This window comes from Danio rerio, chromosome 13, assembly GCF_052040795.2.
Source record: "Danio rerio strain M-AB ecotype USA chromosome 13, GRCz13ab, whole genome shotgun sequence".
In the NCBI taxonomy this organism is placed as follows: Eukaryota; Metazoa; Chordata; class Actinopteri; order Cypriniformes; family Danionidae; genus Danio; species Danio rerio.
The window spans coordinates 10,561,175-10,587,614 of record NC_141033.1 but is presented as its reverse complement, the minus strand read 5'-3'; the positions used below and the strand labels follow the sequence as shown (position 1 = coordinate 10,587,614).

Below are 26,440 nucleotides of genomic sequence, written 5' to 3'. Positions count from 1 at the left end.
GAAAGTTTTGTTTTGTGTTTACCTCATGGTTAAAGTTGTTGCACGTCAGCCGGTTCCTGCCTCAAAATGAGCGAGTTTGAACCACTTTTACATTAAGGAAGCGTTCAGAAAAAAACAAACCACCAGCGAAGAAACTCGACACTGTACGAAAAAAAATGATGACGAAGAAAATCTCAATGAAGATCTTTATTCAGCATAGCAGTCTCAAAATACATGGCAGTACCTTGGGTGCACTGGAGTCAGAATGAACCCTGAACATTCCTAAACTCAAACCTTTATACTGTTTTTGATGTTGCCTTTAGATGTTAAAGAAGTTGCTCCTTGGCTGTTGACCCAGCCCCATGTTCTCTCCATGTTAATGCTGTTTCAACACCATTGATGAGATGGTTCTCTGTGCACCACACCCATCCCCATTCTACAATTGTTACCATTTGGTCGAGATGTAGTCACCCCAAACGATGCAGAGACAAGACCACAGCTACGTGCGTTGGATGCGAAGTGGGTCACGCCGATCACTTGATGCAGAAGTATAAACCAGGCTTTAGGGTTAGGGTCCAAATTTGACCAAGGTTATGTCATGAACTTGTTCCTTCCCACTCTTCTGTCTAATTTTCTGTGTATAAAAAATCCAAAAGCCAAAATATTTGAAAAAAAAAATTTAATTGTCTTTATCAATCTAATTTAATGTTTCTTGTTTTGATTTAGAGGTCTCCAACAGGTCATGTATTTAGGGATACCTCCCTAGACATCCATCCATCCACCCTTTTGGAGACCTCTAAATTAAAACAATAAATATATATACTCATTATTTGCATTTCAACTCCACCCATTTGATCAGTGTTGTTGACCATATTTGGAATGGTCATGAAAATTAATGAGCTCTGATGCTCTGCTCTGACCATAGCCCATGTCAGTCTGAGTTGTGTTGCAGATGAAAAGGGGCCAGCAAAGATGTATTTACACTGTAAAAAAAAAATCTGGGTTACATACAAATCCTTCATGTTTTCCCAACACAAATCAGCTAAACTATCTTAATCGTTTGTACATATTTATTGGAGTGAACATAAGAAAAATTAAGAAAACGTACGAATTGTGTTATTTCAACTCATTTTTAATAAGTAGTTTGAACAAGCAGCAACAATTCTTTTTTTGTAGTATGTAGTTCATAAAGAGATTATTTTATTTTATGTTTATTTGTGACTTTTTCACTCCAGAAAAGGAGCTGAAAATTGACTTGAAGCATAAACATACATGTGTTTGTTGCCTCATTACAAACAAATGCAACACATTTAACGAAATACACGTTAAACTACTGTAACAAAACATCATGTTAAACAGCCTTTATGCCACATGGGGGAGCTCTGAAAATTATAATTTCCTGAATTTAGATTTTGATGAGCAGTTATGATGAGCTGAGATACTCCATGTTTAGTTGTATTAGCTGAGAGCTCTATAATTCTGGTTTTATTTTCAAAATAAGAGTCCCGCATACATAGCGAGTATAATACCAACCTAAAATTAATTTAAAAATAAGTTTAAAAACTATCATTGTTGTAATCTCATTAGAACATTTTGGGTCCAATCAAACACAACCTGGGGCATGTGTATTAATGATCCCATGTGGTATTTATGGTATTGTGATTTTTTTCCCCCTCATTGAAGCTATTAAGTATGCTGTGATGTGGCTACCTTTGTATTTTTTAGTCAGATGTTCAAAAACGTTTTTAGCTTCAAATAATTTGATGTGATTTGTTGTGATTCACCTCACTTCTGCGATACATCTAAGCCTTTTTTAAAAATATAAATATATTTTTAAATTATAAGAGGAACAATTACTTTCGCAACCATACTTACTGCAAAAGTGTGCTAGCATGACACATAAAAAGCAAAATTGAATAATCATCAAGTACCTATCTGTGCTGCCATTTTGAGTGCATGTTATAGTTTTTGGATAAATCATTTAAATGTAGTGGTACTTGTAAGAATGAGAATAATAATATTATGACAATATTAAACGTCTTATGCCTTAGAAGTTTATGTAATCTATTCTGTTGAATTCTTCTTAAAGCTCTAGTCAGGGTTGCAGACAGGATTTCACCATCCGCCTTTCCTCATCCTCTTTAGGACACCACAAGCATGACTTTGTACGTGTAAGAGTGAGTGTGTGCAGTAATCCCGAGTTGGAGTAAAGTAGCGGTGTGAGGGAACAGATTGCAGTTGATCATGCCGAAATGCGCTCTTATCCGGTATCGGATCTGAAATGGAGGAGGCTTAGGAATTATCAGAGGCCGGCGGTAATGTGGAGATCATCTGGAGAAAGCTCAGGATCTGAAATGGAGGAGAGAATGCACAATTAAGTTATGTAATATATTCGCAGGAATTAATAATGGAATTAAAATTATGTTTTATTTATTGACCTTAAAACTTTCCTTTTTAGTTTATGCATCTTAGATTTTTAAGTTCATGATGCATTACTTTTATATTTTTATATTTTTTAGTCAAAATACAAGAAATTTCTGTAATTTACTGTTGGCCATAAATTATGATTCACAGGTATTTACTCATCATTTATGGATTTGATTTGGATTACAGGACACTGACCTGCTTGACAATTTTGATGTTAGAAAATTAACTCTCAACTGTAATTTTTATTTATTTATTTATTTAGTTAGTTAGTTAGTTATTTAGTTAGTTAGTTAGTTAGTTAGTTAGTTAGTTAGTTAGTTAGTTAGTTAGTTAGTTAGTTAGTTAGTTAGTTAGTTAGTTAGTTAGTTAGTTAGTTAGTTAGTTTGTTTGTTTGTTTGACATGACATCACAATTACACTGGACAACCAAATGCATTTGTTTAAGTGTTTTAGCAGACTTGCTAATTCTCAAGACCTGTCCAGAGGAGGATTGATACAATGAAAATATAATCAATACATTTACAAAACATTATAATTTTTTACATAAATTACTGAAGCAAAAGCATAGGCGACATGATCAAACAAACTAATAGTTAACTATATGTGCAAACACTGCTGTTTTGTTTTTAACCCCTTTTTAAGAACACTACTAAAAATATAGAAACAGATTGACCAAATGAGGTCTTACACTTTGGCACTAGACAGTCACCATTAGCAGTTGCCGGCAGCTAGCTCTCTGCAACTCTCACATTGTCGCCCACTGAAGCTAAGCAGGGCTGCGCCTGGTCAGTACCTGGATGGGAGACCACATGGGAAAGCTAGGTTGCTGCCGGAAGTGGTGTTAGTGAGGCCAGCAGGGGGCACCCAACCTGCGGTCTGTGTGGGTCCTAATGCCCCAGTATAGTGACGGGGATGCTATACTGCTCAGTGAGCGCCGTCTTTCGGATGAGACGTTAAACCGAGGTCCCGACTCTCTGTGGTCGTTAAAAATCCCAGGATGTCCTTCGAAAAGAGTAGGGGTTTAACCCCGACATCCAGGCCAAATCTGCCCACTGGCCTTTGTCCATCATGGCCTCCTAACCATCCCCATATTCCAATTGGCTTCATCGCTGTCTCCTCTCCACCAATCAGCTGGTGTGTGGTGTGCGGTCTGGTGCAAAATGGCTGCCGTCGCGTCATCCAGGTGGATGCTGCACACTGGTGGTGGATGAGGAGATTCCCCCCATTGTGTGTAAAGCGCTTTGAGTGCCCAGAAAAGCGCTATATAAATGTAAGGAATTATTATTATTATTATTGTTGCTCGTGTGACTGAGAGTTTTTTTTTAATGCCTACTGATTAGATCAGAAAACAGCATTGGAACATGATTATTTAAACATTTAAAAAACATTTTTATCAAAACAAAGTGACTTATCAACACTTTTATTATTTTCTAACACTATATTGTACACAAATAGGGTGTGTGTGGTGATGCGGTGACACAGTGGGTAGCACGTTCGCAGCAAGAAGGTCGTTAGTTCAGTTGGTATTTCTGTGTGGAGTTTGCATGTTCTCCCTATGTTTGCGTGGGACATGTGGTACAAGTAAATTGGGTATAACAAAATTGACCGTAGTGTGTGTGTGTGTGTGTGTGTGTGTGTGTGTGTGTGTGTGTGTGTGTGTGTGAATCAGTGTGTATGGATGTTTCCCAGTGATGGGTTGCGGCTGGAAGGACATCCACTGCGTAAAAACATATGCTGGATAAGTTGGCGGTTCATTCCGCTGTGGCGACCCCAGATTAACAAAGGGACTAAGCCGAAAAGAAAACAGTTACAGCTTACTAATACCGGGTTGGACCCTCTCTAGCCTTCAGAACTGCCTATATCCATGTGGCACAGATTCAGCTAGATACTGGAAATCATCATGCAGTTGAGGCAGATTTGTCGGCTGCACATCCATGATGCGAATCTCTCGTGCCATCACATCCCAAAGGCGCTCTATTGGACGGAGATCTGGTGACTGTGGAGGACACTTGAGTACAGTGAACTCATTGTCATGTTCAAGAAACCGTTCTGAGATGATTCACACCTTATTACGTGATGCGTTATCCTGCTGACATCAGAAGTTGGGTACACTGGGGTCAGAATGGGATAGACATGGTCAGCAGCAATTCTCAGGTAGGCTGTGGCATTGACACAATGCTAAAGTGCTACTAATGGGCCCAAAGTGTGCCAAGAAAATATTCCCCACACCATTACACAACCACCACCCGCTTGATCTGTTGATACAAGGCAGGATGGATTCACACTTTTATGTTGTTAATTCCAAATTCTGACACAACCATCCGAATGTTGCAGCAGAAATGGAGACCCATCAGATGAGGCAATGTTTTTCCAATCTTCTATTGTGCAATTTTGGTGAGCCTGTGCGAATTGTAGCCTCAGTTTCCTATTCCTATTTGACTGGAATGGCACGCGGTGTGATCTTCTGCTGCTGTAGCCCATCCGCCACAAGGTGGGAGGTGTTGTGCATTCAGAGATGCTCGTCTGCATACCTCGGTTGTAACGAACATTCTCTGTAAACCCTAGAGATTGTTGTACGTGAAAATCCAAGTACATCAGCAATTTCTGAAATGCTCAGACCAGCCCATCTGGCACCAACAACCATGCCACCTTCAAAGTCACTGAAATCACCATTTTTCCCCATTCTGATGCTTGGTTTGACTTGCAGCATATCGTCCTGACCATGTCTACATGCCGAAATGCATTGAGTTGCTGCCATGTGATTGGCTGATTAGAAGTTAATGAGCAATTGGACAGGTGTATCCTATTAAGTGGTCGGTGAGTGTACATATACACACATATATACATACATACATACATATGTGTGTGTGTGTGTGTGTCTGAAAATAACTAGAAAAGTACAATTACTTGTTTTTTTGTGTGTGTGCTGCAGTTTGCATGAGACAAACTACATCCCTTACATTTGCACATGCCGTTTAGCTGACGCTTTTATCCAAAGCGACTTACAAAAGAGGATAAAAGTATATATTAATACTTTTTATAGCTTTTTATGTAGTGTATAGCTGTGTGGCACGTTACTCTTTGACCTCAGCATGATAAAGTGGTGTGGTAAGCTGGTTATTTGTTCTGTGAATTGCGCCTATTTATGTAAGCCCATGACGTTGAGGGTCTCTACGTACAGTGTACAGTACATGCGAACAAGTTACTACAGTGTGTAAGTAAGAGCCGGACGGCATCTGTGCGTCTCATCCCGGCTCATATGATTAGTGTCTGGCATTTCCACCAGGATTAGCCAGGCGCTGCACTTTTACAGGGTTCACAAGGTTAAGAGTTCACCTACACAGGCTGCTTGAAGGAGAACCACAGCAGATTCCTGCGCTTCTAGAAGCTAGAAGCAAAATTGTGCACATTTTTAAACACGTTTAAAACACTTGTTTCTTTAACAGCACGTTCGGGCTAGACACTGTAAGTTGATACTTATAATTAAATATACTGTAATAATGAACACACGGAATTTTGCTTGTGTTTGCATACAGTGAATAAATATTTGTTATTTTTTCTGTAGAGTGCTTCTTAAAATATTCATATTGTATTTGCAGTGTTTAAATGTGACATCAAATGTCTTAACATCACTACAAAATGCTTGCAGATTCAATTGGTTAATTAGCTTAATAGTCTAATCATTAACATTTTCAGATGTTAATCTGGCTGAAATTTTAATTAAAAATCCTGGGACTGTTTATGACTGTGATTATTCTGTGACTAATATTTGACAGTGTTCTAATATTATATGTTAACATTGTTCAATGAGGCTCAAATGACAGCAGTTAACTTAAGGTGCTGTATGTAGGTTTTTGACTCTTCTAAAGTATAAAAATACCATAATATTTTTGCAGATATTTAGGAAACATGCTAAGTGCACATTCTTGTTTATCTGAAAAACAATGCTGAAGTCAGATATTCTGCTTTGAAAATGTGGGTTACGTGCCAGAACGCTGTTTTTGTTGTGGTCATTTAACTCGCCCAATGCCAGTTTAGCCAATTACATGTCAGCTGCCTGGGTTACCTTGATGTGATTTGTCAGTCATGAAGGCTCTGAAAGCATGCGTTTGTGACTGTAGCAGACTCCTAAATGAGACGCAGAGTTCCACACAAGGTGTTTATTAATTAGCAAATAATAAAATTAGGTAAGCAGGTTACATTTTAACAAAACACAAAACACAAAGAAATTTAAATTCAGCCATTCAGAAGCACAGAATAGTGCACTTACTGCACTCCAAAAACATTGTAAGGTTTACAATCTAATTGAAACGTATTAAACCTCTTTAACATTATTAAATGTAGATGCTGAATCACTGATATGTGTTGGTTTACACAGAGGCACAGCTCTAAAGTTAAATTTAAACGGTTTATTTTATTTTCAAGATTTGAGGTGAACTATCTGCTGCTGCTTTCAGTAGTATGGCAATACAAGGCATATGAAAAAGCATTTAAACTCACATTATTAGCATTTAACACTGAATAAAGCACATGAGGTGTACCTGAGGTGATCATTGTCAGTTTTCTTTTGTTCAGCTGAAAGAAATTTGTTTTTAAAATATAAATTTCAGGTGTTGGTTAGGACAAAAACTCCTTTTAATATGGGAAATATTCCTCCTATCGATTTTATTTAGAACACAATTTAAATCAGCCTTTGGTGGTGTTGTCAATCTGGCAACCTGCGCTTGCATGTGTTTTGAACCAGGGCTGCAATACCTAGTTCATCCACTTGGTGTCAACTGAAATCACGATAAAAACTACGGGCTCTATTTTGATGATCCATGAGCAAAGTGTAAAGGGCCCAAACGCACTAAGGGCGTGTCAGAATACACTTTTGCTAATTTAAGGAGGGAAAAATCCACTTTCCGCCGTGGCACATGATCTAAAAGGGTTGAGCTTATTTTCTTAATGGGTTATAAGTGTGTTTTAAGAATAAACCAATCAGAGTCTCATCTCCCATTCCCTTTAAGAGTCAGTTACGTCACGCCATAGCGCATTTGCTATTTACATGACGGACTTCGTAAGTGATAAAAACTGAGAATTTCACTAGCAAGAAAACAGTTAAACAGAGCATCTACAGCGCGAGAATGACAGATGAGCCTCCTCATTATTTACTTTCACTTTCACTCTCGTAGATAAGGAAACGTGTTGTATGCACAGACATCCATTAGCCTATAAATAACTAATTTTGTTTGTTAAGTGCAAAGATTTGTTTCAAAACTATTTCTAAATTCAGTTCTAATTTCCAGCAAACAAATAAATGAACAATAATAACGAAGTGTGTTCAAAACACTGAGTTATATCCAAATACACATGCTGTGCCCCATATGGTCTAAAACCTGACAGGTGGACAAATCTAAGCTTGTTTTTAATCAAACAAATATAAATATGGATATAATAAATAATACTGCTAATAATAATAACATTATACAAAAGCAAATTGTTATGAATAAACTGAAAAAGCCTCTCAAGATGAAGGCATGAAAGTATGGTTTTTATATTTATGTAGGCTAAAAAATTATATGTTTTGTAATATTTTAATCCTTTATATTTATATGCTATATATATATATTATCTCCTTATTATTATTATCTCCTTATAATATCCTATATATATCCTTAATATTTTAATTCTTTTTTATATGTAAAGATATTTGTGTACTGCTCTACATCCTGTCTGTATTAAGCAAGGTGAAAGCAAAGCGCACAACTAACGCGCTCTGCGCTGGACAATAGACCGGCTTTGTTCTGGTCTATTGGAAAATCTGTTATAGTTTCTTAAAATAGCAACGCGCCAGCAATGCACCTCAACACGTCTCCTTTTTTTATGGGCGCACATATTTCGTTGAATGATTTGTTTACTTTCAACATGTATGTACATACAATAAAGCACTTAAATTAAAAGTATTTTTGCTTATTTTGCCTGTTAATGTGAACTTGTTTTGCATTTCAGGTCAATACAAGAATTCTAATACAGTATACCATGATAAAAGCTTCTGCAATTAATCGCAACAAGAGCATTTGATACTTCACAGTAGTGGCTTTAACATAAGAATGTACATTGTATTAATTAGGAGTCAAAAATTTTGCAATTTTGTTTAGTGTTGCTAATAACAGAAACATTTGATGAATACCAAGGTAATAAAAATAAAAGGAAGCTCTGATGATTAGTAAAGGGAGTTAGCAGAGACGGCTCCGTGTCTCATTTGGTAATTGATGGTGAGAAGTGATTGCATTATCCCTAGGAAGCACTTTTATCCGCTATCACCTTATGGCTTCTTCATTTCCTCAAGTGCATCTTGACTTCTGGCCAAAGAAAGGTACACCTTTACGTGCCTATGTCTGTTTTACATCGATTATTACTTGTTTTTTGCATAAGATGTGGTCTCTTTGTAGGATCTGTGCATACATTGACCTGTCACTTTGTTTAATATTGCAATCTTTCTTAATAAAAACATCATAAAATCTTTAATAAGACACAATTATTTTACATATTTAATGTAAAGTATCTTAAATAAAAAAGAAGCATTAAAAATACAAATATATGACAACTTGATAATTAGTAGTTTTTTAATGCTTCTTTTTTTAAATTTAAGATATTCTTTACTCTGTATTGTTATGCAAAAACATTTAACATATAGACATGGTTAGCATGCCGTGAGATTTATTTCAAAATGTTTAGATGTACTTTGTCAGATTAAACTGTGAACAGACCGAACGTTATGTAACTATTCTGAGGATTTAATAATGGAATTACAATTATGTTTTATTATTGATACATATAAGCCCATGGGAATGTGTTTCATTGTCATAATTTGTTGTATGGTGCTTTCTATTGAATTCTAAACCATGCTCTTTTTTTTACGGGAGTTTTGCAGTTTTTTTTTTTTCCTGCACACGAATTGCAAAGTTGTATTTTTTGCTATTCAGCACACTGAATAAAAAAGCAGGAATGGTTTTAAAGGAATAGTATATATCTTTATGGGGTACTTCTGCTGAGAGTAGGGAAAGAAATCCACCATAATTATATCTCAGCGTATCATTATTGAAAAGACCTCTAAAAGCAGAAAAACTCCTGCCCTTATTAGCGGCCCCTGTGTTATCTCACCATTTGTTCAATTGCTGAATCAATCCACTTCAAATGTCATTTTTAAAAATGTCTAACTTATGAGAATGTCATTAAGCCATTTGTACAACAGTTTATTTGAGAAACCTCAAGTGCTTTCACCAGAAATGTGTGTGCATGTAGCTCTAAAGCAGATACAGCAGATACAACTTTAAATATGTTACATTTACATTAATATATAAATTAACGTAAACATATAATTTTTTTAAATATATAAATTAATATTTATATTTTTTTATTAAAAAAATTCTGTAAACCGTAGACTATGATTTAAAAAAAGTACGGTTTCAGCTTATAATTCTTGTAAATGTTTTTTCTTTAGCCCACAGAACATTTTTAAAGGCCTGAGGGTGAGTAAATTTGCAGCAAATTTTCATTTTTGGGTGAACTATCCCTTTAAAAAGGTCACATCATGCCACTGTTGACAATATAGAATACACCTTTAGTGTCTCCAGAATGTGTGAAATGTTACAGCTCAGTATAGCTCGATCCATTATACATAATAAAGTTCACAAATTGCACAGTCTGGGAGCATTTTTGGGATCGACCCAGCATTTGAAACTATTTAAAAAATAGAAAATGTGATACCTATATGTGGAAAAGTTGTTCTTATATTGGAAATTCACTCTTTTCTTCGTCTTCAACCTTAAATGTTTCGTAATGACACATTTAAAGCTTTGTTTTTAGAGTCAAACTTGTAAAACTTGTATTGGAAATATGGAAAGGCTTCTTTTTTTAAAATATGTAGTAATCATGTGGAAAAATTATTTAGACAAATTATTAATACAGTATACAGTAATACAGTAGCGGAGCTACATAAAATCAATTGAACTTCCATTAATAATTAATTTGTGGTGGTTTTGCTTTCTTTTGAGATGCTTACTAAATGTTGCTCATGATTGGTTCATCATGTCAAGTTTTACAGCTTAATGATAATATTATAATTACTTTTAAAATAATGCTTTAGGTGTGAAATTTAAATTAGATAACAGCATTAACTGACATTTTGTAATGATGCATCACACAATTGTGAAGAAAAAAAACTATTTTTTAACAAATGTCTGACATAACTGTGCTTGATACTTGTTGGAGTTGGATGATGACTAGTGTGATCTGCCTCTACTTTCAGAGGGCCAAACAAAGTGTTTTTGTTCACACTAGGAAACACACAGCATCTCCACAACATGAGACTCTCTTTCTAATTTTATCATTCCTTTTAAAGGCCTAGGCTCATTGGAAATGCATGCCTTAGCCTAAATGTTTGCAAAATGTAAAATCTGTTCCTCCCCCGTACGATTCGTTGGTCTTTTCAGGTGACAAATCCACTAGAGGGCACTATATAAATTTTTGCAAATCTGAAATATGTTACTTAGGGTAGATTTTGTTGTATGATACGCGTCCTTTTTGTGCACATGATTAGAAGGCAGGCCCTGTCATTTACATCCCATAGCAAACCACAGACCTTAACTGTTTCACAACCAAGTGTAAGAGAAAATTACTCTGCAACCACTTAGGTTCACCTTAATTTTGCATTGCTTTAATTTATTTTGTATATCTGTGCTTCACCAGATTATAGCCCAATAGCTTCTTTTAAGTACAATGCCATACAAAATAACAGAAAATGTAATATATTTACGTTATTGATTACATATTTTAAGTAGTTGTTGGTTTTTATTTGGTGTAGTGCAAAAACTGCATGAAAAAAATCCTTTATCAAAAAATATCACACTAGAAATGTCATTATTGTGAAAAGGAATGAAAGTTGTTAGCATCACTTTGCCTTGTACTATTCATTTTTCTTTGAAAACACTGGTCAAACATATTTCGAATTATGTTTTTGTGATTTCACAAAAATGTAGGCTGTAGCAAATATTGTAAACAAGCCTGTGTTGGACAAAAATCTAGCAACCATAAACTGTAAACTTGCAATTTGAATAAATATAAAAACTGCATAACATTTGTTTTCTTACTTAGGGCCCTATCATATACCCGGCACAAAAAAAGTGCAAGACGTGTTTGGCGTGATTTGTTGCTATTTTTCGATTAGTGCAACCCTAATTTTCATGTTTTTCACCACATTGTTTAAAAAGCAAATCCATTTGCACCACTTTGTGGACTTACGGGTGTTCTGGTCTAGAAAGTCCAAATGCTTACATGTTGCTTAATACCCAAATATGTTTACTTGTGAAAAAAAACGGATTAAATGTTACAAAGAAATTATTTTATACATAAATATAAAAACTGGGCGACGCAGTGGCACAGTAGGTAGTGCTGTCGCCTCACAGCAAGAAGGTCGGTGGTTTGAGCATCGGTTGGGTCAGTTGGCGTTTCTGTGTGGAGTTTGAATGTTTGTGTGGGTTTCCTCCAGATGCTCCGGTTTCCCCTCACAGTCCAAAGACATTTTGTACAGGTGAATTGGATAGGCTAAATTGTCCGGAGTGTATGAGTGTGAATGAATGGGTTTTTCAGAGATGGGTTGCAGCTGGAAGGTCATCCGCTGCGTAAAAAATATGCTGGATAAGTTGGCGATTCATTCCGCTGTGGCGACCCCGAATTAATAAAGGGACTAAGCCAAAAAGAAAACGAATAAATTAATGAATACAAAAACTACTACCTGCATGCCTTCTTCATTTCAAGGAGACTATTTTTATTTTTATAATGTTATTATTATTATTGGTAGTAGTATTTATTGTATGCTTATTTATTTTTGTTTTAATACAAATTTGTCCACCTGTCGGATTTTGGAGACGTATCACCAAATAGGGCACCCTTAGTTATAGTGTTCATTTATTAGTTTGCTGGAAATTATAACTGAATTTAGAAATGGTTTTGAAACAAATCTTTATGCTTAATAAACGAAATTAAATACGTAGGCTAATAGATGTCTTCTGTGAAGTGCGAACAACACCATTTCCTTATCCATGAAAGTAAAGAGTGAAAGTAAAGTAAAGAGAAAGAGGCCGAATGGAGGAGGCTTGTTCTTTATCCTTGTGCTGCAGATGGTCTGTTTAACTGTTTTCTTGCTAGTGTAGTGTTCAGTTTTTCCACTTACAATATACGCCATGTAAATAGCTAATGTGCCATGGCGCGACGCAACTGAATCTTTTGAAGAGAATGGGAAATGAGATTGTGATTGGTTTAATGCACGTTATGCTCAATACACCATAACTAATTAAGAGAATAAGCACAACCCTGTTAAACCATGCGCCAAGGCTCAGAGCGTATTTTTCCATCCTTAAAATAGCAAAAGTGGACACACCCTTAATGCTTTTGCACCATGTTCTTTAGACTATTCGCCTAGATCATTAAAATAGAGCTCATAGAGTTTTTGGCTTGTTATTAGTCTAAATATTTAAAAATTCTTAACCAGTTAAACTCTGCAGGTCCGTGACGTCATCGACTTCCACTTTAAGATTTAAAGGGCTAGCATTGCACCAGACCCCCGTAAGTGGTTCTATTTGAAAGTGTAGACTTTGGTTTTTTTTCTACTGTACAAAAGTTATTTACACTTAAATACAATAGTATTTTGGAGACCCGAGCTGGGTATTGAACATTGGTTCATTTTCATATTTTTTATATGGTTCATATATGACAATGAAAGCTCTTGCCGGTGCTCATACGGTTCTAAAATTCTTTTTACTAAATTATATTCACATATCAAACTGTTGTCGAATGAATCTCTGTGTTTTTATGGCGTAGAAGTGAAAACAATACATTTATGATCAATAAGAAACCCCGGATAGCACAGACAGCTAACATCTCTTACCTTATGCTGTGAGCTTCAGGGCCATTTCTCCTCTGTTTTGAGGTGATGTGCATAAGTAATCCTTTTATATGTCTGACGTGGTCCAAACACAGTGAATTATGTTTGATCAAGCAAAAGAATAGTGAAATATGAAAATAATGATCGATCCCTGTGGCTTGTATAGCACCTCTCATTAGTTGTAATACAATAACTTTTGCATAGATTATGGTAGAAACATTTTTCTTTTTTCCTATGATTACAGACATGTGCAGGAAACACCCAAATTAATTACAGCACGCTAGACCACACAGAACCTAAAAGGTACACTTTCAAATTTGAGTTTATAAAAAAAAAAAAATACTAAAAGCGCCTCATTTTTTAGGTGTTTATTGTTACACAGACAACATATACAGATATTTTAAACACTTTCAATAGTGTTTTATGAAAATTCAAAGGGTTTTCTTTAAAAGGATATCAAATTTTTGAATTTACATCTCTGCATGTGGATTTGGGAAGCTTTTAAATTTGGGTAGGCAAAATCCAGGCGGAAATCCCAAAATTGCAGCAGAGTTTAACTGGTTAAATGAAGAAACATTTTCTAGATGTTTTTTCAGAAATAATGTCAAAATTAAGTGAGATTTTCCTCAGATCAAACAAATCTGCATATGAGGTAAAACAAAATAAACGTTCATCAAAGTGAAAAGATTATTTTGCTTGTTTTCATAAAAAACGAGATTATTTTTGACATATTATTTTGAAAACAAGATGATCTGTTTTACTATAGAAAATTCATCTTGATTTAAGAGTTGTTAAACATTTAGACTAAAAACAAGACAAAAACTCTAAAAGAAAAGATTTTACAGTATATACAGTATATTACATGAAAATGACCCCTTTAAGTAATGAAGAAACTTCCAGCCTCCATTACACTCAAGTATGGTTCTATTTTTTATGACCTCAAAATGCAAAGCGATAAGATTTTAGCCCATCATTCAAACCCCACGTTATTGGATTTTTAAAATCTCAGTCATATAAGTCATAGAGGTGGCTGGGACTTCAGAGATTACAGACAGCAGAATTAATCAGCACAGGTGGGTCTCCTGCATGAGCCTAGAAGTTGTTGTTATGACCTCTAAGTGTCAAAAGTTGTGTTCTTTTTTTCTGTCTGGCCACAATCCTTATGTGATAAATCTTACACTGGGCTCTCAAAATGTCAGTTGGTTCATCAGCAAGTGGAATAGCAAGCAGGTGCTGCCTTCTTTTAATGGCAGAGGCATATGTTGACGTTTTATCAATAGACATTATTAAATCTTGCTTGGGTGAGTTAATCTCAAGCTGATGGTGCAGAGAGGTTGAGAGAGACAGGCTTTAACAGGCCTTCCTGAAAGGCAGGTCATAAGCTGCTTATTATATCGACTCTGTCTTACACACACACACACACACACACACACACACACATTTTCACACCCGCTCTCTCTCTCTTATCCTTAGTATATCTGCCGTTCTTGCATGTGCTGAACAAAAATATTAGCAGGGTCATCCTGCAAAATGGCATCATTGGTGTCCCTGAAAAATAACCTTTAACGATAAAAAATTAGCAGATGGTTTTTTTTTTCTAAATAAAAAGTGCATTTTTGATGAAAATATTAGTACTTTTAGTAGATTTCATGTTTATTTTTTTTATAAATTAGTTGAAATAATGTTTCCCAGGTTGTTCTTTCACAGTCGTATTAAAATTTGAGGAGTTATTTCATATATTAATATTGAATTATTTCATAGATCAATAAATGGGTCAGAATGACATCATTTTCTATTTATTTTTTAGTTTGTTTTGCTTGATTGTTTGTTTGATTTGATATTGTTTTGTTCCATTCGACAATTTGTGTTACTTCATTCATTCATTCATTTATTCAACTTTATTTATAAAACACTTTACAACCACCGAGAAGCAGACCAAAGTGTTAAACAGTAAAATGGAAATTAAAACACTAACCACACATACTGTAACACATAGTATACAACTCAAGTAGTAAAACAACGGCACGCATAAGGTATCAGGTAACAAAGGCCAAGGAAAAAAGGTAGGTTTTGAGGTGTGATTTGACAGCGAAGGAACCTGCCTGATGTAAGGAGGTAGGGCATTCCATAACTTGGCGGCAGCTACCGCAATTGCACGGTCACCTCTAAGCTTACGTCTTGTTTTTGGGACTCTTAAGAACCAGCTGATCTGCTGATCTGAACATGTGACGGTATATAGGGGTGTAGCAGTTCAGATATGAAGTGTGGGGCAGAGCCATTTAAGGATCTGAAAAAAAAATAAAAGAATTGTAAAAAGAATTCTATATTGTTCAGGGAACCAGTGGAGTATGGATAAAATCGGGGTGATATGATCAAACTTACGACTTCCTGTTAAAAGGCCTGTTGCAGCATTTTGCACTAGCTGTAGGCAGGCCACCACAGAAGACCCACTTATCCCGATGTAGAGCGAGTTACAGTAATCCAGGCGGGTGGTTACAAAGGTATGGATTACAATTTTAAATTGTTGTCTTGACAAAATGGCTTTATTTTCCTCAGTTGTCTCAGCTGGAAAAAGCTTGCCTTGACCACTGCCCCATTTGGCTGTCCAACTTTAGGTCAGGATCATTATGTGACATAATCTGCAGCCCATTGGTTCTTATATTTATTGACATTGGCCTGACCCAATCACAAACTTCCATGTTGGGCTCTGTGTAACCTAGGTGTGTAATTGTCAAAATAGCCGAGAGTCACGCCTGTTTCTTACGAGCGAGTCCGTGGGAGCGCAGGCATTTGCCTTTTGCGTCTGCACTCTGCAGCGTGCATCGGGGCACAGATCAATATATTCCTGTCTATTCTATCTGGTTACCTATCTGTCCATATAAATATACTTTTTTTTTTTTAACTTTTAATCTGCACCACGGCCCGCACCAACTTCCTCCTATGCTGTTTCCTTAACCTGCAAGTCTTTATTTTACAAATTATAAAGAATGTCTGCTTCTCAAGCTCTATGAGGAGTGTCATTCATGTATTTTAAGATGCACTTGGTCAGAGGACAATCGCATGAGATATCATGACATTGTGTTTTTGATCGTCAGCATGATGTAGGCTTATAGTGACAATAATTTTTATACAATATTGTTATTATAATGATATTTACACATGACCAAACTAGTGTGCAACTTAAGCAACTTTTTTTACATTTAGTTTTGAAGTTCTGTTCAAACAAATATGTGTTGCATTTTTCAATTAAGTTCATTTGATTGACAATGTAAAATCTTTTTAGCTACGTTTGATGTTTAATTATTGAGTTAAACATTTTTTCAGGGTCTCTGACACATTGCTTTTATTATTCATCTTTATTTTATTAATCAACATTAACTGTGTGCGTCAGCAGGCAGTTTGTATGTTCATTATTTATTAGGCCCCCTCAAACACATAGGCACCCACATTTCCAGTGTGGATTATAATTTTATTATAAAAATAAATAAAATTTTAAAAATTAAATTTGTCAACTCTCGTTATTTTCTATATATGGCTTTTGTGCTTTTATAGAATGGGAGTTGGTAAACATATTCAAGGGCATGCACAGATGGGGAGCATTTTGATTGATGTTGTGGGCCGCTCTGGCCCAAAATGCCAGGGCCATTTTTTTTTTGTCCCAATCTAGCTCTGCAATGAGTACAATTGTTTGTATTCAATACTTTATTATTATTGTTATAATTTTCCATTTTCCTTATCTGAAATACTTGTATTTTAGCATTTTTTTGCAGTCCACTTAGAATCCAACATGGAAATCAAGGTTTTCTTTATTGGCATTGATTGTTTTGAAATTCAAATGGCAATAACATGCCTGTGTTTTAATTTCTGTAATAAATATGGCTGTCAAGCCAGGATCTTGATGGTTTATTATGGGTATGTTGTTTACATGAAGAAATCTGTGTTACAAGTTTAATAAAAAATTCTTATAATGAATTATATATTGGATTTAAATAGTATTTGTCTTGCTTTTACATTCATTTTACATTCGAATAGCCAAAATTACAAGTTTCAGTCTTTTAAATGCGATTAATCACGATAAATTTTGTTTAAGTGCGATTAATTAGTTATTTTTTCTAATCGATTGACAGCACAAATATATATAATTTAAATTTAAATATGTTTAAAAATATTCATAGATGCATAATAAATATACAAAGTTCACACACATAAATCATTTATGTCAAAACAAACTTTTGTTTTGGTTGCGAATAATTTGGAGAAATTTTTTTCCCAGCATTAGTTATTAGTTATTAGTTATTAATGGCATTATTCACTTTATTTAACAAAGTCTTTATGTCCACAAGATCCTCAACCTTGTAATCTCTCTGCTTTGACTGCAAAAAAAAAAAAAAAATCCATAATAGTATAATTTCTCATAAGGTATAAATAATTTCAGGAAAATTAATATCCATTTTTTTAGCACTTCACCCTTTGTTCATTTAGTCTGTAAGCGGTCAACTCTGATATCTTTAGTTTTGTGATAATATATGCATGTAAATGTAAAACTATATCAATATTATGTTCTCATTCTAAGACCTACATTGTAGCATAGCAATGGACAAGGTTTACAGTGTAAAAAATGTTCAGTTGAAGTCTGAATTATAAGCCCCCCTTTGAATTTTTTCCTTTTTTTATATATATATATTTCCCAAATTATGTTTAACAGAGAAAGGAAATTTTTACAGTATGTCTGATAATATTGCTTCTTTTTTATTTGTTTTATTTTGGCAAGAATAAAAGCAGTTTTGAATTTTTTTAAAAAACAATTTTAAGGTCAAAATTATAAGCCCCTTTATATATATAATTTTTTAATAGTCTACAAAACAAACCATTATTTTACAATAACTTGCCTAATTACTCTATCTTGCCTAGGTAAGCTAATTAGTCTAGTTAAGTCTTTAAATGTCACTTTAAGCTAAAAGTGTCTTGAAAAATATCCAGTAAAATATTATGTACTGTCATCATGGCAAAGATAAAATAACTTATTTCTTATAATTGATTTATTTAAACTACTATGTTTAGAAATGTGTTGAAAAAAAATCTCACCTCATTCTGACTTAAACTGTATAAAAATGATGTATATTGTGACAAAATTAAATCTGTTAATCAAAAAGATGCGTCATCATTTATTCCAAACATGTAGTTCCAAATCTGTTTGGCTTTTCCTTCTGTAGAACATAAAATGAAATCTTTTGATACAGAATTTCCCTGTTCCTTATATAATGGAATTTAATGAATGGCTGCTCTATCCTATAAAATTAAAGTATCCTTCAAAATTAGAAAGTCATGTAGGTTTAAAACAGTGAGTGTAAGTAAATTATAACATAAATAAATAAATAAATAAATTAATAAATAAATAAACAAATAAATACACAAACATTTTATTGTCTGACAAAAAATACTCTGAAAAAATTGTTGCAAATAATTTATATGTTTTGAATTTAAACAAACAAATGAATGTAGTAATGTTCAACTCAATTTGTTTCTTTAAATTCAGCCCAAATAAATTGTTTACAACCACTCAACTTAAAAAAAAAATGTAAATCCAAGGAATCATCTTTAAATATTTATTTTCAGTGTATTTCAAATCTTTTAGAAATGTACAAAATGTTTGACAGACTGACTCATGGGCCACACACACACCAAAAACAATGTTTTCATTCTTGGTTATTTTAAACACTTTAAACTGCATACGTGAAGATGCATTGCAAACGAAAGTAAAGTTACACACACCCAAATCCAAACACATAAGAGCTCCCCATCAAAGGCAAACGGCTCAGGGGCCTAAGTTTATTGAAATGACTATTTTCCTGAGCTGCATGTGTGTGTGTGTGTGTGTGTGTCTGTGTGTATGTGTTCGTCTGAGAGACAATAGCAGCTTTATGGCTCTTGCTGGAGCTCGCAGAAGGAGCAGAGGCTGACAGTGGGTGATAAGACCACCAGCCTGCTTCTTGTGATAATCGTTCGCTGGACCCCCACTCACTCTGTGCACAGCTTACAAGCCTAAGTAGCCAGAATCTTATGTGTGTGCGTGCGTGCGTGTGTGTGTGTGTGTGTGTGTGTGTGCGTGCGTGCGTGCGTGCGTGCGTGCGTGCGTGCGTGTGTGTGTGTGTGTGTGTGTGTGTGTGTGTGTGTGTATTGGGAGTGAACTGTAGCGAGCAGGGACGTTCTTCATGAACGGAGGGTGTAAAAGAGAGCGAGACGCTGTCTTTATGTTGCATCATGTGAAGGTTGCCTAGCTAGGCTTGCTGTGGCCTCGTGCGCGAGCTTGTCGAATGCAAGAAATGAAACGTTTTCCAGCTTTCTGTGATGAATGATGATGTATGTTCTTGAAGTCTCATTTTCAGGATCGTGTTGTCTCTCCATCAAAGCTTCTCTCTTATGCATTATGCAGGGAAAGTGAGATAAAGTGTGTGTTGTAATCACATACATGATTAAATAAGTGAACGTTCACTTTGAATAGTTGGTATGTTTTATGCATATGATGTTATTTATATATGCATATGTATTTATTTATTTATAAGACATGTGACGATATAGCATTTTCATACCATGATAATTACTGAATCACTTTTTATAGGGTATTATTTGCAGTATTGTATAGTTATTTATCTATTTATTTTTATTTATTACATTTTAGTATAATTACTGTATGTACTGTAAGTATTTTCTTGTTTTCACAGCTCTGGTCATATTTTGTGAAATATTGTAAGATTTTCTGAAGTGAAAACTGAAGATAATATTTACATTCAGAAATATAACCATTAAATAAAAATCAAATATTTATATATATATATATATATATATATATATATATATATATATATATATATATATATATATATATATATATATATATATAAATGAATGAATAAATAATTATTCAATGCTGCAGTAATTTTCTTTAATTTCTACAACAGTATTCCATAAATCAAGAAATATTACAATGAGGTTATTTTTGCATAATTTTCTAGATATTTCAATAATGAAAAGAAAAATAATAAGAAAAATATTGTTATTGATTGCAATATTAATAATAACAATAATGCTTTTGAATAGTTAGTTATACAGTTAAAGTCAGAATTATTAGCACACCTTTGAATTTCTTTTTCTTTTTTAAATATTTCCCAAATTATGTTTAACCAAGCAAGGAGATTTTCACAATATGTCCGATTATATTGTTTCTTTTGGAGAAAGTCCTATTTGTTTTATTTCGGCTAGAAAACAAGCAGTTTTACATTATTTAAACCATTTTAAGGTCAAAATTATTAGCTATTAAGCTCTATATATATTTGATTGTTTACAGAACAAACCATGGTTATACAATAACTTGGCTAATTACCCTATCCTGCCTAGTTAACCTAATTAACCTAGAAAAGCCTTTTAATGTCACTTTAAGCTGTATAAAAGTGTCTTGAAAAATATCTAGTCAAATATTATTTACTGTTATCATGGCAAAGATAAAATAAATCAGTTATTAGAAATTAGTTATTAATACTATTATATTTAGAAATGTGTTGACAAAATCTTCTCCTTGTTAAACAGAAATTGGGGAAAGAAATAAACAGGGGCTAATAATTCTGACTTCAACTGTATCTATACTAATATAAAGTTATTTACTATTTATATATAATATATGAAATTACATAAATACATTGTTGTTGAATGAAAGTAACTTCAAGTTAAAATTTGCAAGGAGTGTGAATGACTTTAGGCTTGACTGTGTATGTATGTAAATATAAATTTCAATTACAAATATAGTCTATACTATTATATATATATATATATATATATATATATATATATATATATATATATATATATATATATATATATATATATATATATATATATATATATATATATATATATATATATATATATATATATATATATAATACATTATAATTATATATATATTTTACATTTATTATAGTAGGGAAGATAAGTATTGGATATGTCACTACTGTATTTTTCTCAGAAAACGTATTTCTAAAGGTGTTATTGATTTGAAAATTTCCCCTGATTCTGCTAGTAACAACCAAAGACATCCATATATGCAAAGACATCAAATCTAATAAATTAAATTACAAATGAAATGATGTGTAATAAAATTGAATGATGCAAGGAAAAAGTATTGAATACATGAAGGTAAAACCTGAGTGGACATTTCAGCAAGACAATAATCCAAAACGCAGCCAAGGAAACTCTCAAATGCTTTCAGAGAAAGAAAATCAAGCTGTAGAATGGCCCAGCCAATCACCTGAATCAAACCAAATCCAGTTCTTTATATAAAGTATTAAATACATCTCAGTAGCTCAATGCTTTCTCTTTATGTCATTTCATTGTTATTACACAATTCATTTTGCAGATTTTTTTTTTTTTTTGTATTGTTTGGGTCTTTACCAAAATCTGGTTCAATTCCATGTCAACAGCTCCTTTAGAAATATTATTATTCCCAGGAAAAACGTGATGCGTTCAATTCTTATTTTCCCTCTGTATATTAAAACCTATCAAATCACCACCAGCATGTTCAAACGCAAAACTATTACCTGTTTTATAGTAGTTAAATATATATATATTATATAGTATTTAAAATACAGTATGTCCGTCAAACTAAAAAACCATAGTGTGCTGTAACATTCACTCTATCTAAAACAATATTCAAAACTTGCCTTTATGTTTAGACAGACTAACAGGACAGATCTTATCTTGAGTGCTCTGCAATAATTCCTGGTATTATAAACAGCATGTCAGTGAATACCGGTCTTTTCCATAAACTTTTCTTAACATCTGGCTGTGTCTTTTTCAGGTGTCTGGCCTTCAGAAGAGGTGATGGCCTACTACTGCCTGAAGAAACGCCACATGTTTACGTAAGATCTGTCTCTTTCTTTCTATCTATCTCTCTCTCTCTTCCTCTCTCAATTTAGTTTAATTCAAAAGTGCTTTATTGGCATGACTTGTCAAGTATTGCCAAAGCATTGCAGATTACATAAACAATGAATAAAATTGTAAAAGTGCTTATATAATACTTATTTACATACAGAAAGGAAAAGACAAAGAACAAATCACAATTAGAATTTGGATAAATACACACAAATTAGAAAGAAAGAATAAAGACTTACGTGATAACTAAAAAGATAATGAAAAAGAAAAAAATATATTATTAATATTGAAATACCGTCTAATTAGATGAAATACAATATGCAAATGTACAGTCATTTAGATGGTTTGTAATGTAGTTTCTGATTAGTTTTGTCCACTAGTTTTGGCTCATTCTCTGGCTGTATGACAGACTTATATACTATCTTGTTGATGGAGTTCTCTCCCAAGATATGCCTCAGTCTTTCTGTTTTTGTTAAAGATGTAAAAATTTGCTGTAATTATTTGTGAATTGAAGAAGTATCTCTCTCTTTATCTCTCTCATTTATTTTCAAGCTGCTTAGGAGCCTAAGTTAATGGGATGAAAATTATTTGGATGAATAAAATATTCATTTGCATGTACTATTTTATAAATTATTTCGATAGGTACATCTAAACTGGCAGTGTTATTTAATAGAAACAGCTATACGCAGAAAAATAAAGATTTACAAATGTCATTACAGGTCCTGAGGAAATGTTGAAGTGGTTAATAGCAGAGAGGTTGAATTTACATTTACAGGGTGTAAATGTAGTTTGTGTGATTTTTTGTAAGTTTTGTGAATTTGCTTATATTAATGATTAGTGGTGTAAAGAACCAAATTACAAACACCCAAATTACTTTAATTGAGTAGTTGTTCTCAGGAATTGCACTTTACTAAGTAGTTTAAAAGGTTTACGTTTACTTTCCCTTAAATACAGCTTTAGTGCTGTATCGGTACATTTACTCCATTATTTTCCCTCTTCCTGCAGTCACCACTTTATTTCTTTCTAGTACAAAAAGCTGAAAAAAATTGGAAAAACCAGTTCTGTGATTCCTGGTCCAATCAAATCGCACATAGAAAAAAAAAATCACATCATACTAAACAACCTCAAGGCATGTGTACTTTATTAATGCAGCAAACTATTTGAAAGCATTAAAAGTGTCCAAGAAGATGTCCAAAACATTTACACGCAATGATCAAGGGATTGTTCAGACTGCATGTTACTGATGAGAAGATGAAGAATGTTTTGAAATCGCAAAATGGTCTTTAACAGTAACTCAATGCACTACAGAATGTTACGTTTTCACACACATGCACAAATAGCATGTAAACGCATCAGCCATTCACAGTATATATACATTTCATATTAGGACAAGCAAAAATGGCAATATACATGTGTAGGAGGCACAAGATTTTGTATGAGACCAATCATAAAGTTAAACTGATTTTTAAAGGGCTCATAAAGGCAAGAATAAGGCATGATTTTAATTTGTATTTGTCAATGAATGAGTCAGACAAGTTTGAAGGCATGTGGAGTGTAAAAAATATGTTGTGTTTGGTTGCAAATAATTAATTGATTTTAGATGAAAATATTGTGTGATTTAAAAATGTGTTTGTTTAAATCAATGAAACATGTTGTAGTTTAAAATTTTGTATTAAATAAAGGTGTATTCAAATTTCAAATTTCTCTCTCTCTCTTTCTCCCTCTCTCTCTCTCTCTCTCTCTCTCTCTCTATCTCTATCTCTCTCTTTCTCACTCTCTCTCACTTTAGCCATATGACAGAAAGGCAAGGGGCACTTTTTGATTTGCACTCAAGGCGGTACACAAGCCTTTGATTTCCTGTTTTTACATTCAAGAGGCAGAGTAGGGAAGAGAGGCTTATCGATCACACAGCGGCAAGCTGAAGGTCAACTGGGCATATAGAGACAGAGCAGGTTTAGCGCCCCTGGGCCAATGTTCATGCATCTACACAGGATGTTGAAACCTCTGGACCCGCGTATCGCTTTAGTGCATATTCAGTCTGCTAAATTAAAAACTGGAGTTCATTTGAGCATGTGTGTGTGGGTATTTGTGCGCGCACTGTATGTGTGTCTCTTGTTCCTGTATGTCATCAAGGACTGTCACCCTCTCGCTATCTTCCAGACCTGTTATCAGGCACTCACCAAAAAGAGAAAAAGAGGAGGATAACGCAGAAAAAAAAGTCAATTTACAGAGAGCGCCCATCTCTTCTCTTTATCCCTCTAGTTTTTTCGCTTTTCTTTCCACTAGCCCAACGTACAGCCAAATAGCTACCTGTCACTGGGGCTTTGTCCCCGCCGCGGCTCATACTAGCAGTTTTGTGCGCATTAATTTTTAATTGCACTCCCTCATACAACAATCGCTCTCTCTTCATCCTCCACTCCGTCTCTCTGTCAATGGAAGGTGTCGGATCACAGGCTGAGAGCAGACAAACACATGGAGACTGTTGTCACTGAGCGCACAAATGACTGGCAAAATGATGAAGTCTAGCTGCCGGTGTGCGCGCGTATGTGTGTGAGGAGGCTGTTTTGGGCTGCTTTTGATCTACAAGGACTCTCTACTGTATATTTTGTGTATGACAAACACAAATGAACTCTATGCAAATTATAGTCGTTGTGTAAAGCCTTCATTCCTGTGGGAATTATATGAATTTCCTTTCATATGAATTATTCTGTTCGGGTGCTGTACTGTAGGTCTCTGTGTTAACGGTAAAGGTTGGTGTGTGTGTGTCGTTCATGGTGTGACTTATAAATCATGTTCTGATAGGAAAAGGCTATGCTGAATGCAATATGAATTAAAGAATTGTGTATGTTGTTGATGTGTGGTTTGAAGGCGTTTCATGTTGTCAAACTCTCCAGATGCTAACATTGTTGCTTATAAGCATGCAACATATTATTTTGACTTCTGAAAGATGTATTAGAAAGCAATAGCCAGTTAGAATGTCGGAGTTAAAAAAAATGTATAGACATATTGATAGATGGCGCATTCAACAAGTCTGAACTCATGGTCATGTCTTGAAATGGTCAATGTGTCACCACTTACAGTGAAAATGAGGGAATTTTGCAAAACATCAAAACATTGCGCAACCTCTGCTTATGAAAACATCAAATACATTCACAAATAAATGAATGTGGGCTTGTGTTTTTACATGCATGCATTCAATATTAGACATTTTTAAACTACAGTATGGGAAGTGTTTTATTGCCATGTTAGGTCATGCCTAATTATTGCAAAACATAGATATATACAGTGCTCAGCATAATTGAGTACAGCCCATTTTGAAAATGAATGTTTTCATCAATTTCTCAGTGAAAATAGGCATTGTATTTTGGTGCATTTAAAGAGCCCCTATTTTGTATTATAAAAGGTCATATTTTGGTTTTGGGGGTCTTCGTCAACAGGCTGATATGCATGAAAGGTCAAAGCTTTATTTTACGTAGTTCTCCCAACGACTCTTATATGATTCATTCAGCGATTCATTTGTTCCCAAACCCTTCCCTAAGGCTGACTTATGCTTCTGCGTCAAAAGCATGTATAGCCCTCGCCGTGGCCGTCGGCATCGCTGAAGAGCACCTCTCAAAAAATGTAACTACATGTCGCAACGTCATGTAGTGCAAGCTCTGTGAATGGTCGGCTTGGAAGCGCTGACAAATGTGTGAGTGGGACCGAGAGCCGTGCGAGTCCGCTGGAGCGACTGTTCACAAGTGTTGACTGTTTACAAGGAGCGCCGGATGGAGACTGTTGCTTTGTGTTTACCTTATGGTTAAAGTGTCTGCCAGTTCCTGCCTCAAAATGAGCGAGTTTGAACCACTTGTACATTAAGGAAGTGTTGAGAAAAAACAAAACACCAGCGAAGAAACTCGACACAGAGGAACATAAAGTCCTCACTGCCAGCTAGCGTTTTGGAAATGTTATTGCAGAGCAACAGAAACAGTGCAGAAGGATGATTGCATAGCTACTCGTGTTGCATGCGCCATGGGTCATGCCGAACACATGACGTAAAAGTGCAAACCAGGTTTTAGCGCGAAGCTTATCTGTGCTAATTGGACTGATGACACAGTCTGTTGTGATTGGCTTACTGCATTCAGTGTGAGATGGAGAGTAATGCCAACCATGGCAATTAAGTAGCAGAGAGAGCCCAATGCAG

At 34.5% G+C, this 26,440-nt stretch overlaps 1 protein-coding gene and 1 long non-coding RNA gene across 3 annotated transcripts in view; one reads left to right on the top strand and one right to left on the bottom strand.

The window, feature by feature from the left end:
* The window catches only part of camkmt (calmodulin-lysine N-methyltransferase), a 250,520-nt gene that overhangs the window by 145,857 nt on the left and 78,223 nt on the right, over positions 1-26,440 (top strand). For both annotated transcript variants that reach the window (XR_015505741.1, XM_087279009.1), the window contains exon 4: positions 22,184-22,244. Coding sequence is in view for 1 of the 2 variants with exons in the window: in XM_087279009.1 (XP_087135135.1) it covers positions 22,184-22,244 (61 nt within the window). In the remaining variant the exon portion in view is untranslated. The remainder of the gene's footprint in view (positions 1-22,183; positions 22,245-26,440) is intronic.
* LOC147841001 (uncharacterized) lies at positions 9,952-15,226 on the bottom strand. The gene is made up of 3 exons (XR_015505750.1): positions 12,427-15,226; positions 12,154-12,300; positions 9,952-11,343 (listed from the first exon to the last, which is right to left on the bottom strand). It is a non-coding gene; the product is annotated as an uncharacterized LOC147841001 (long non-coding RNA).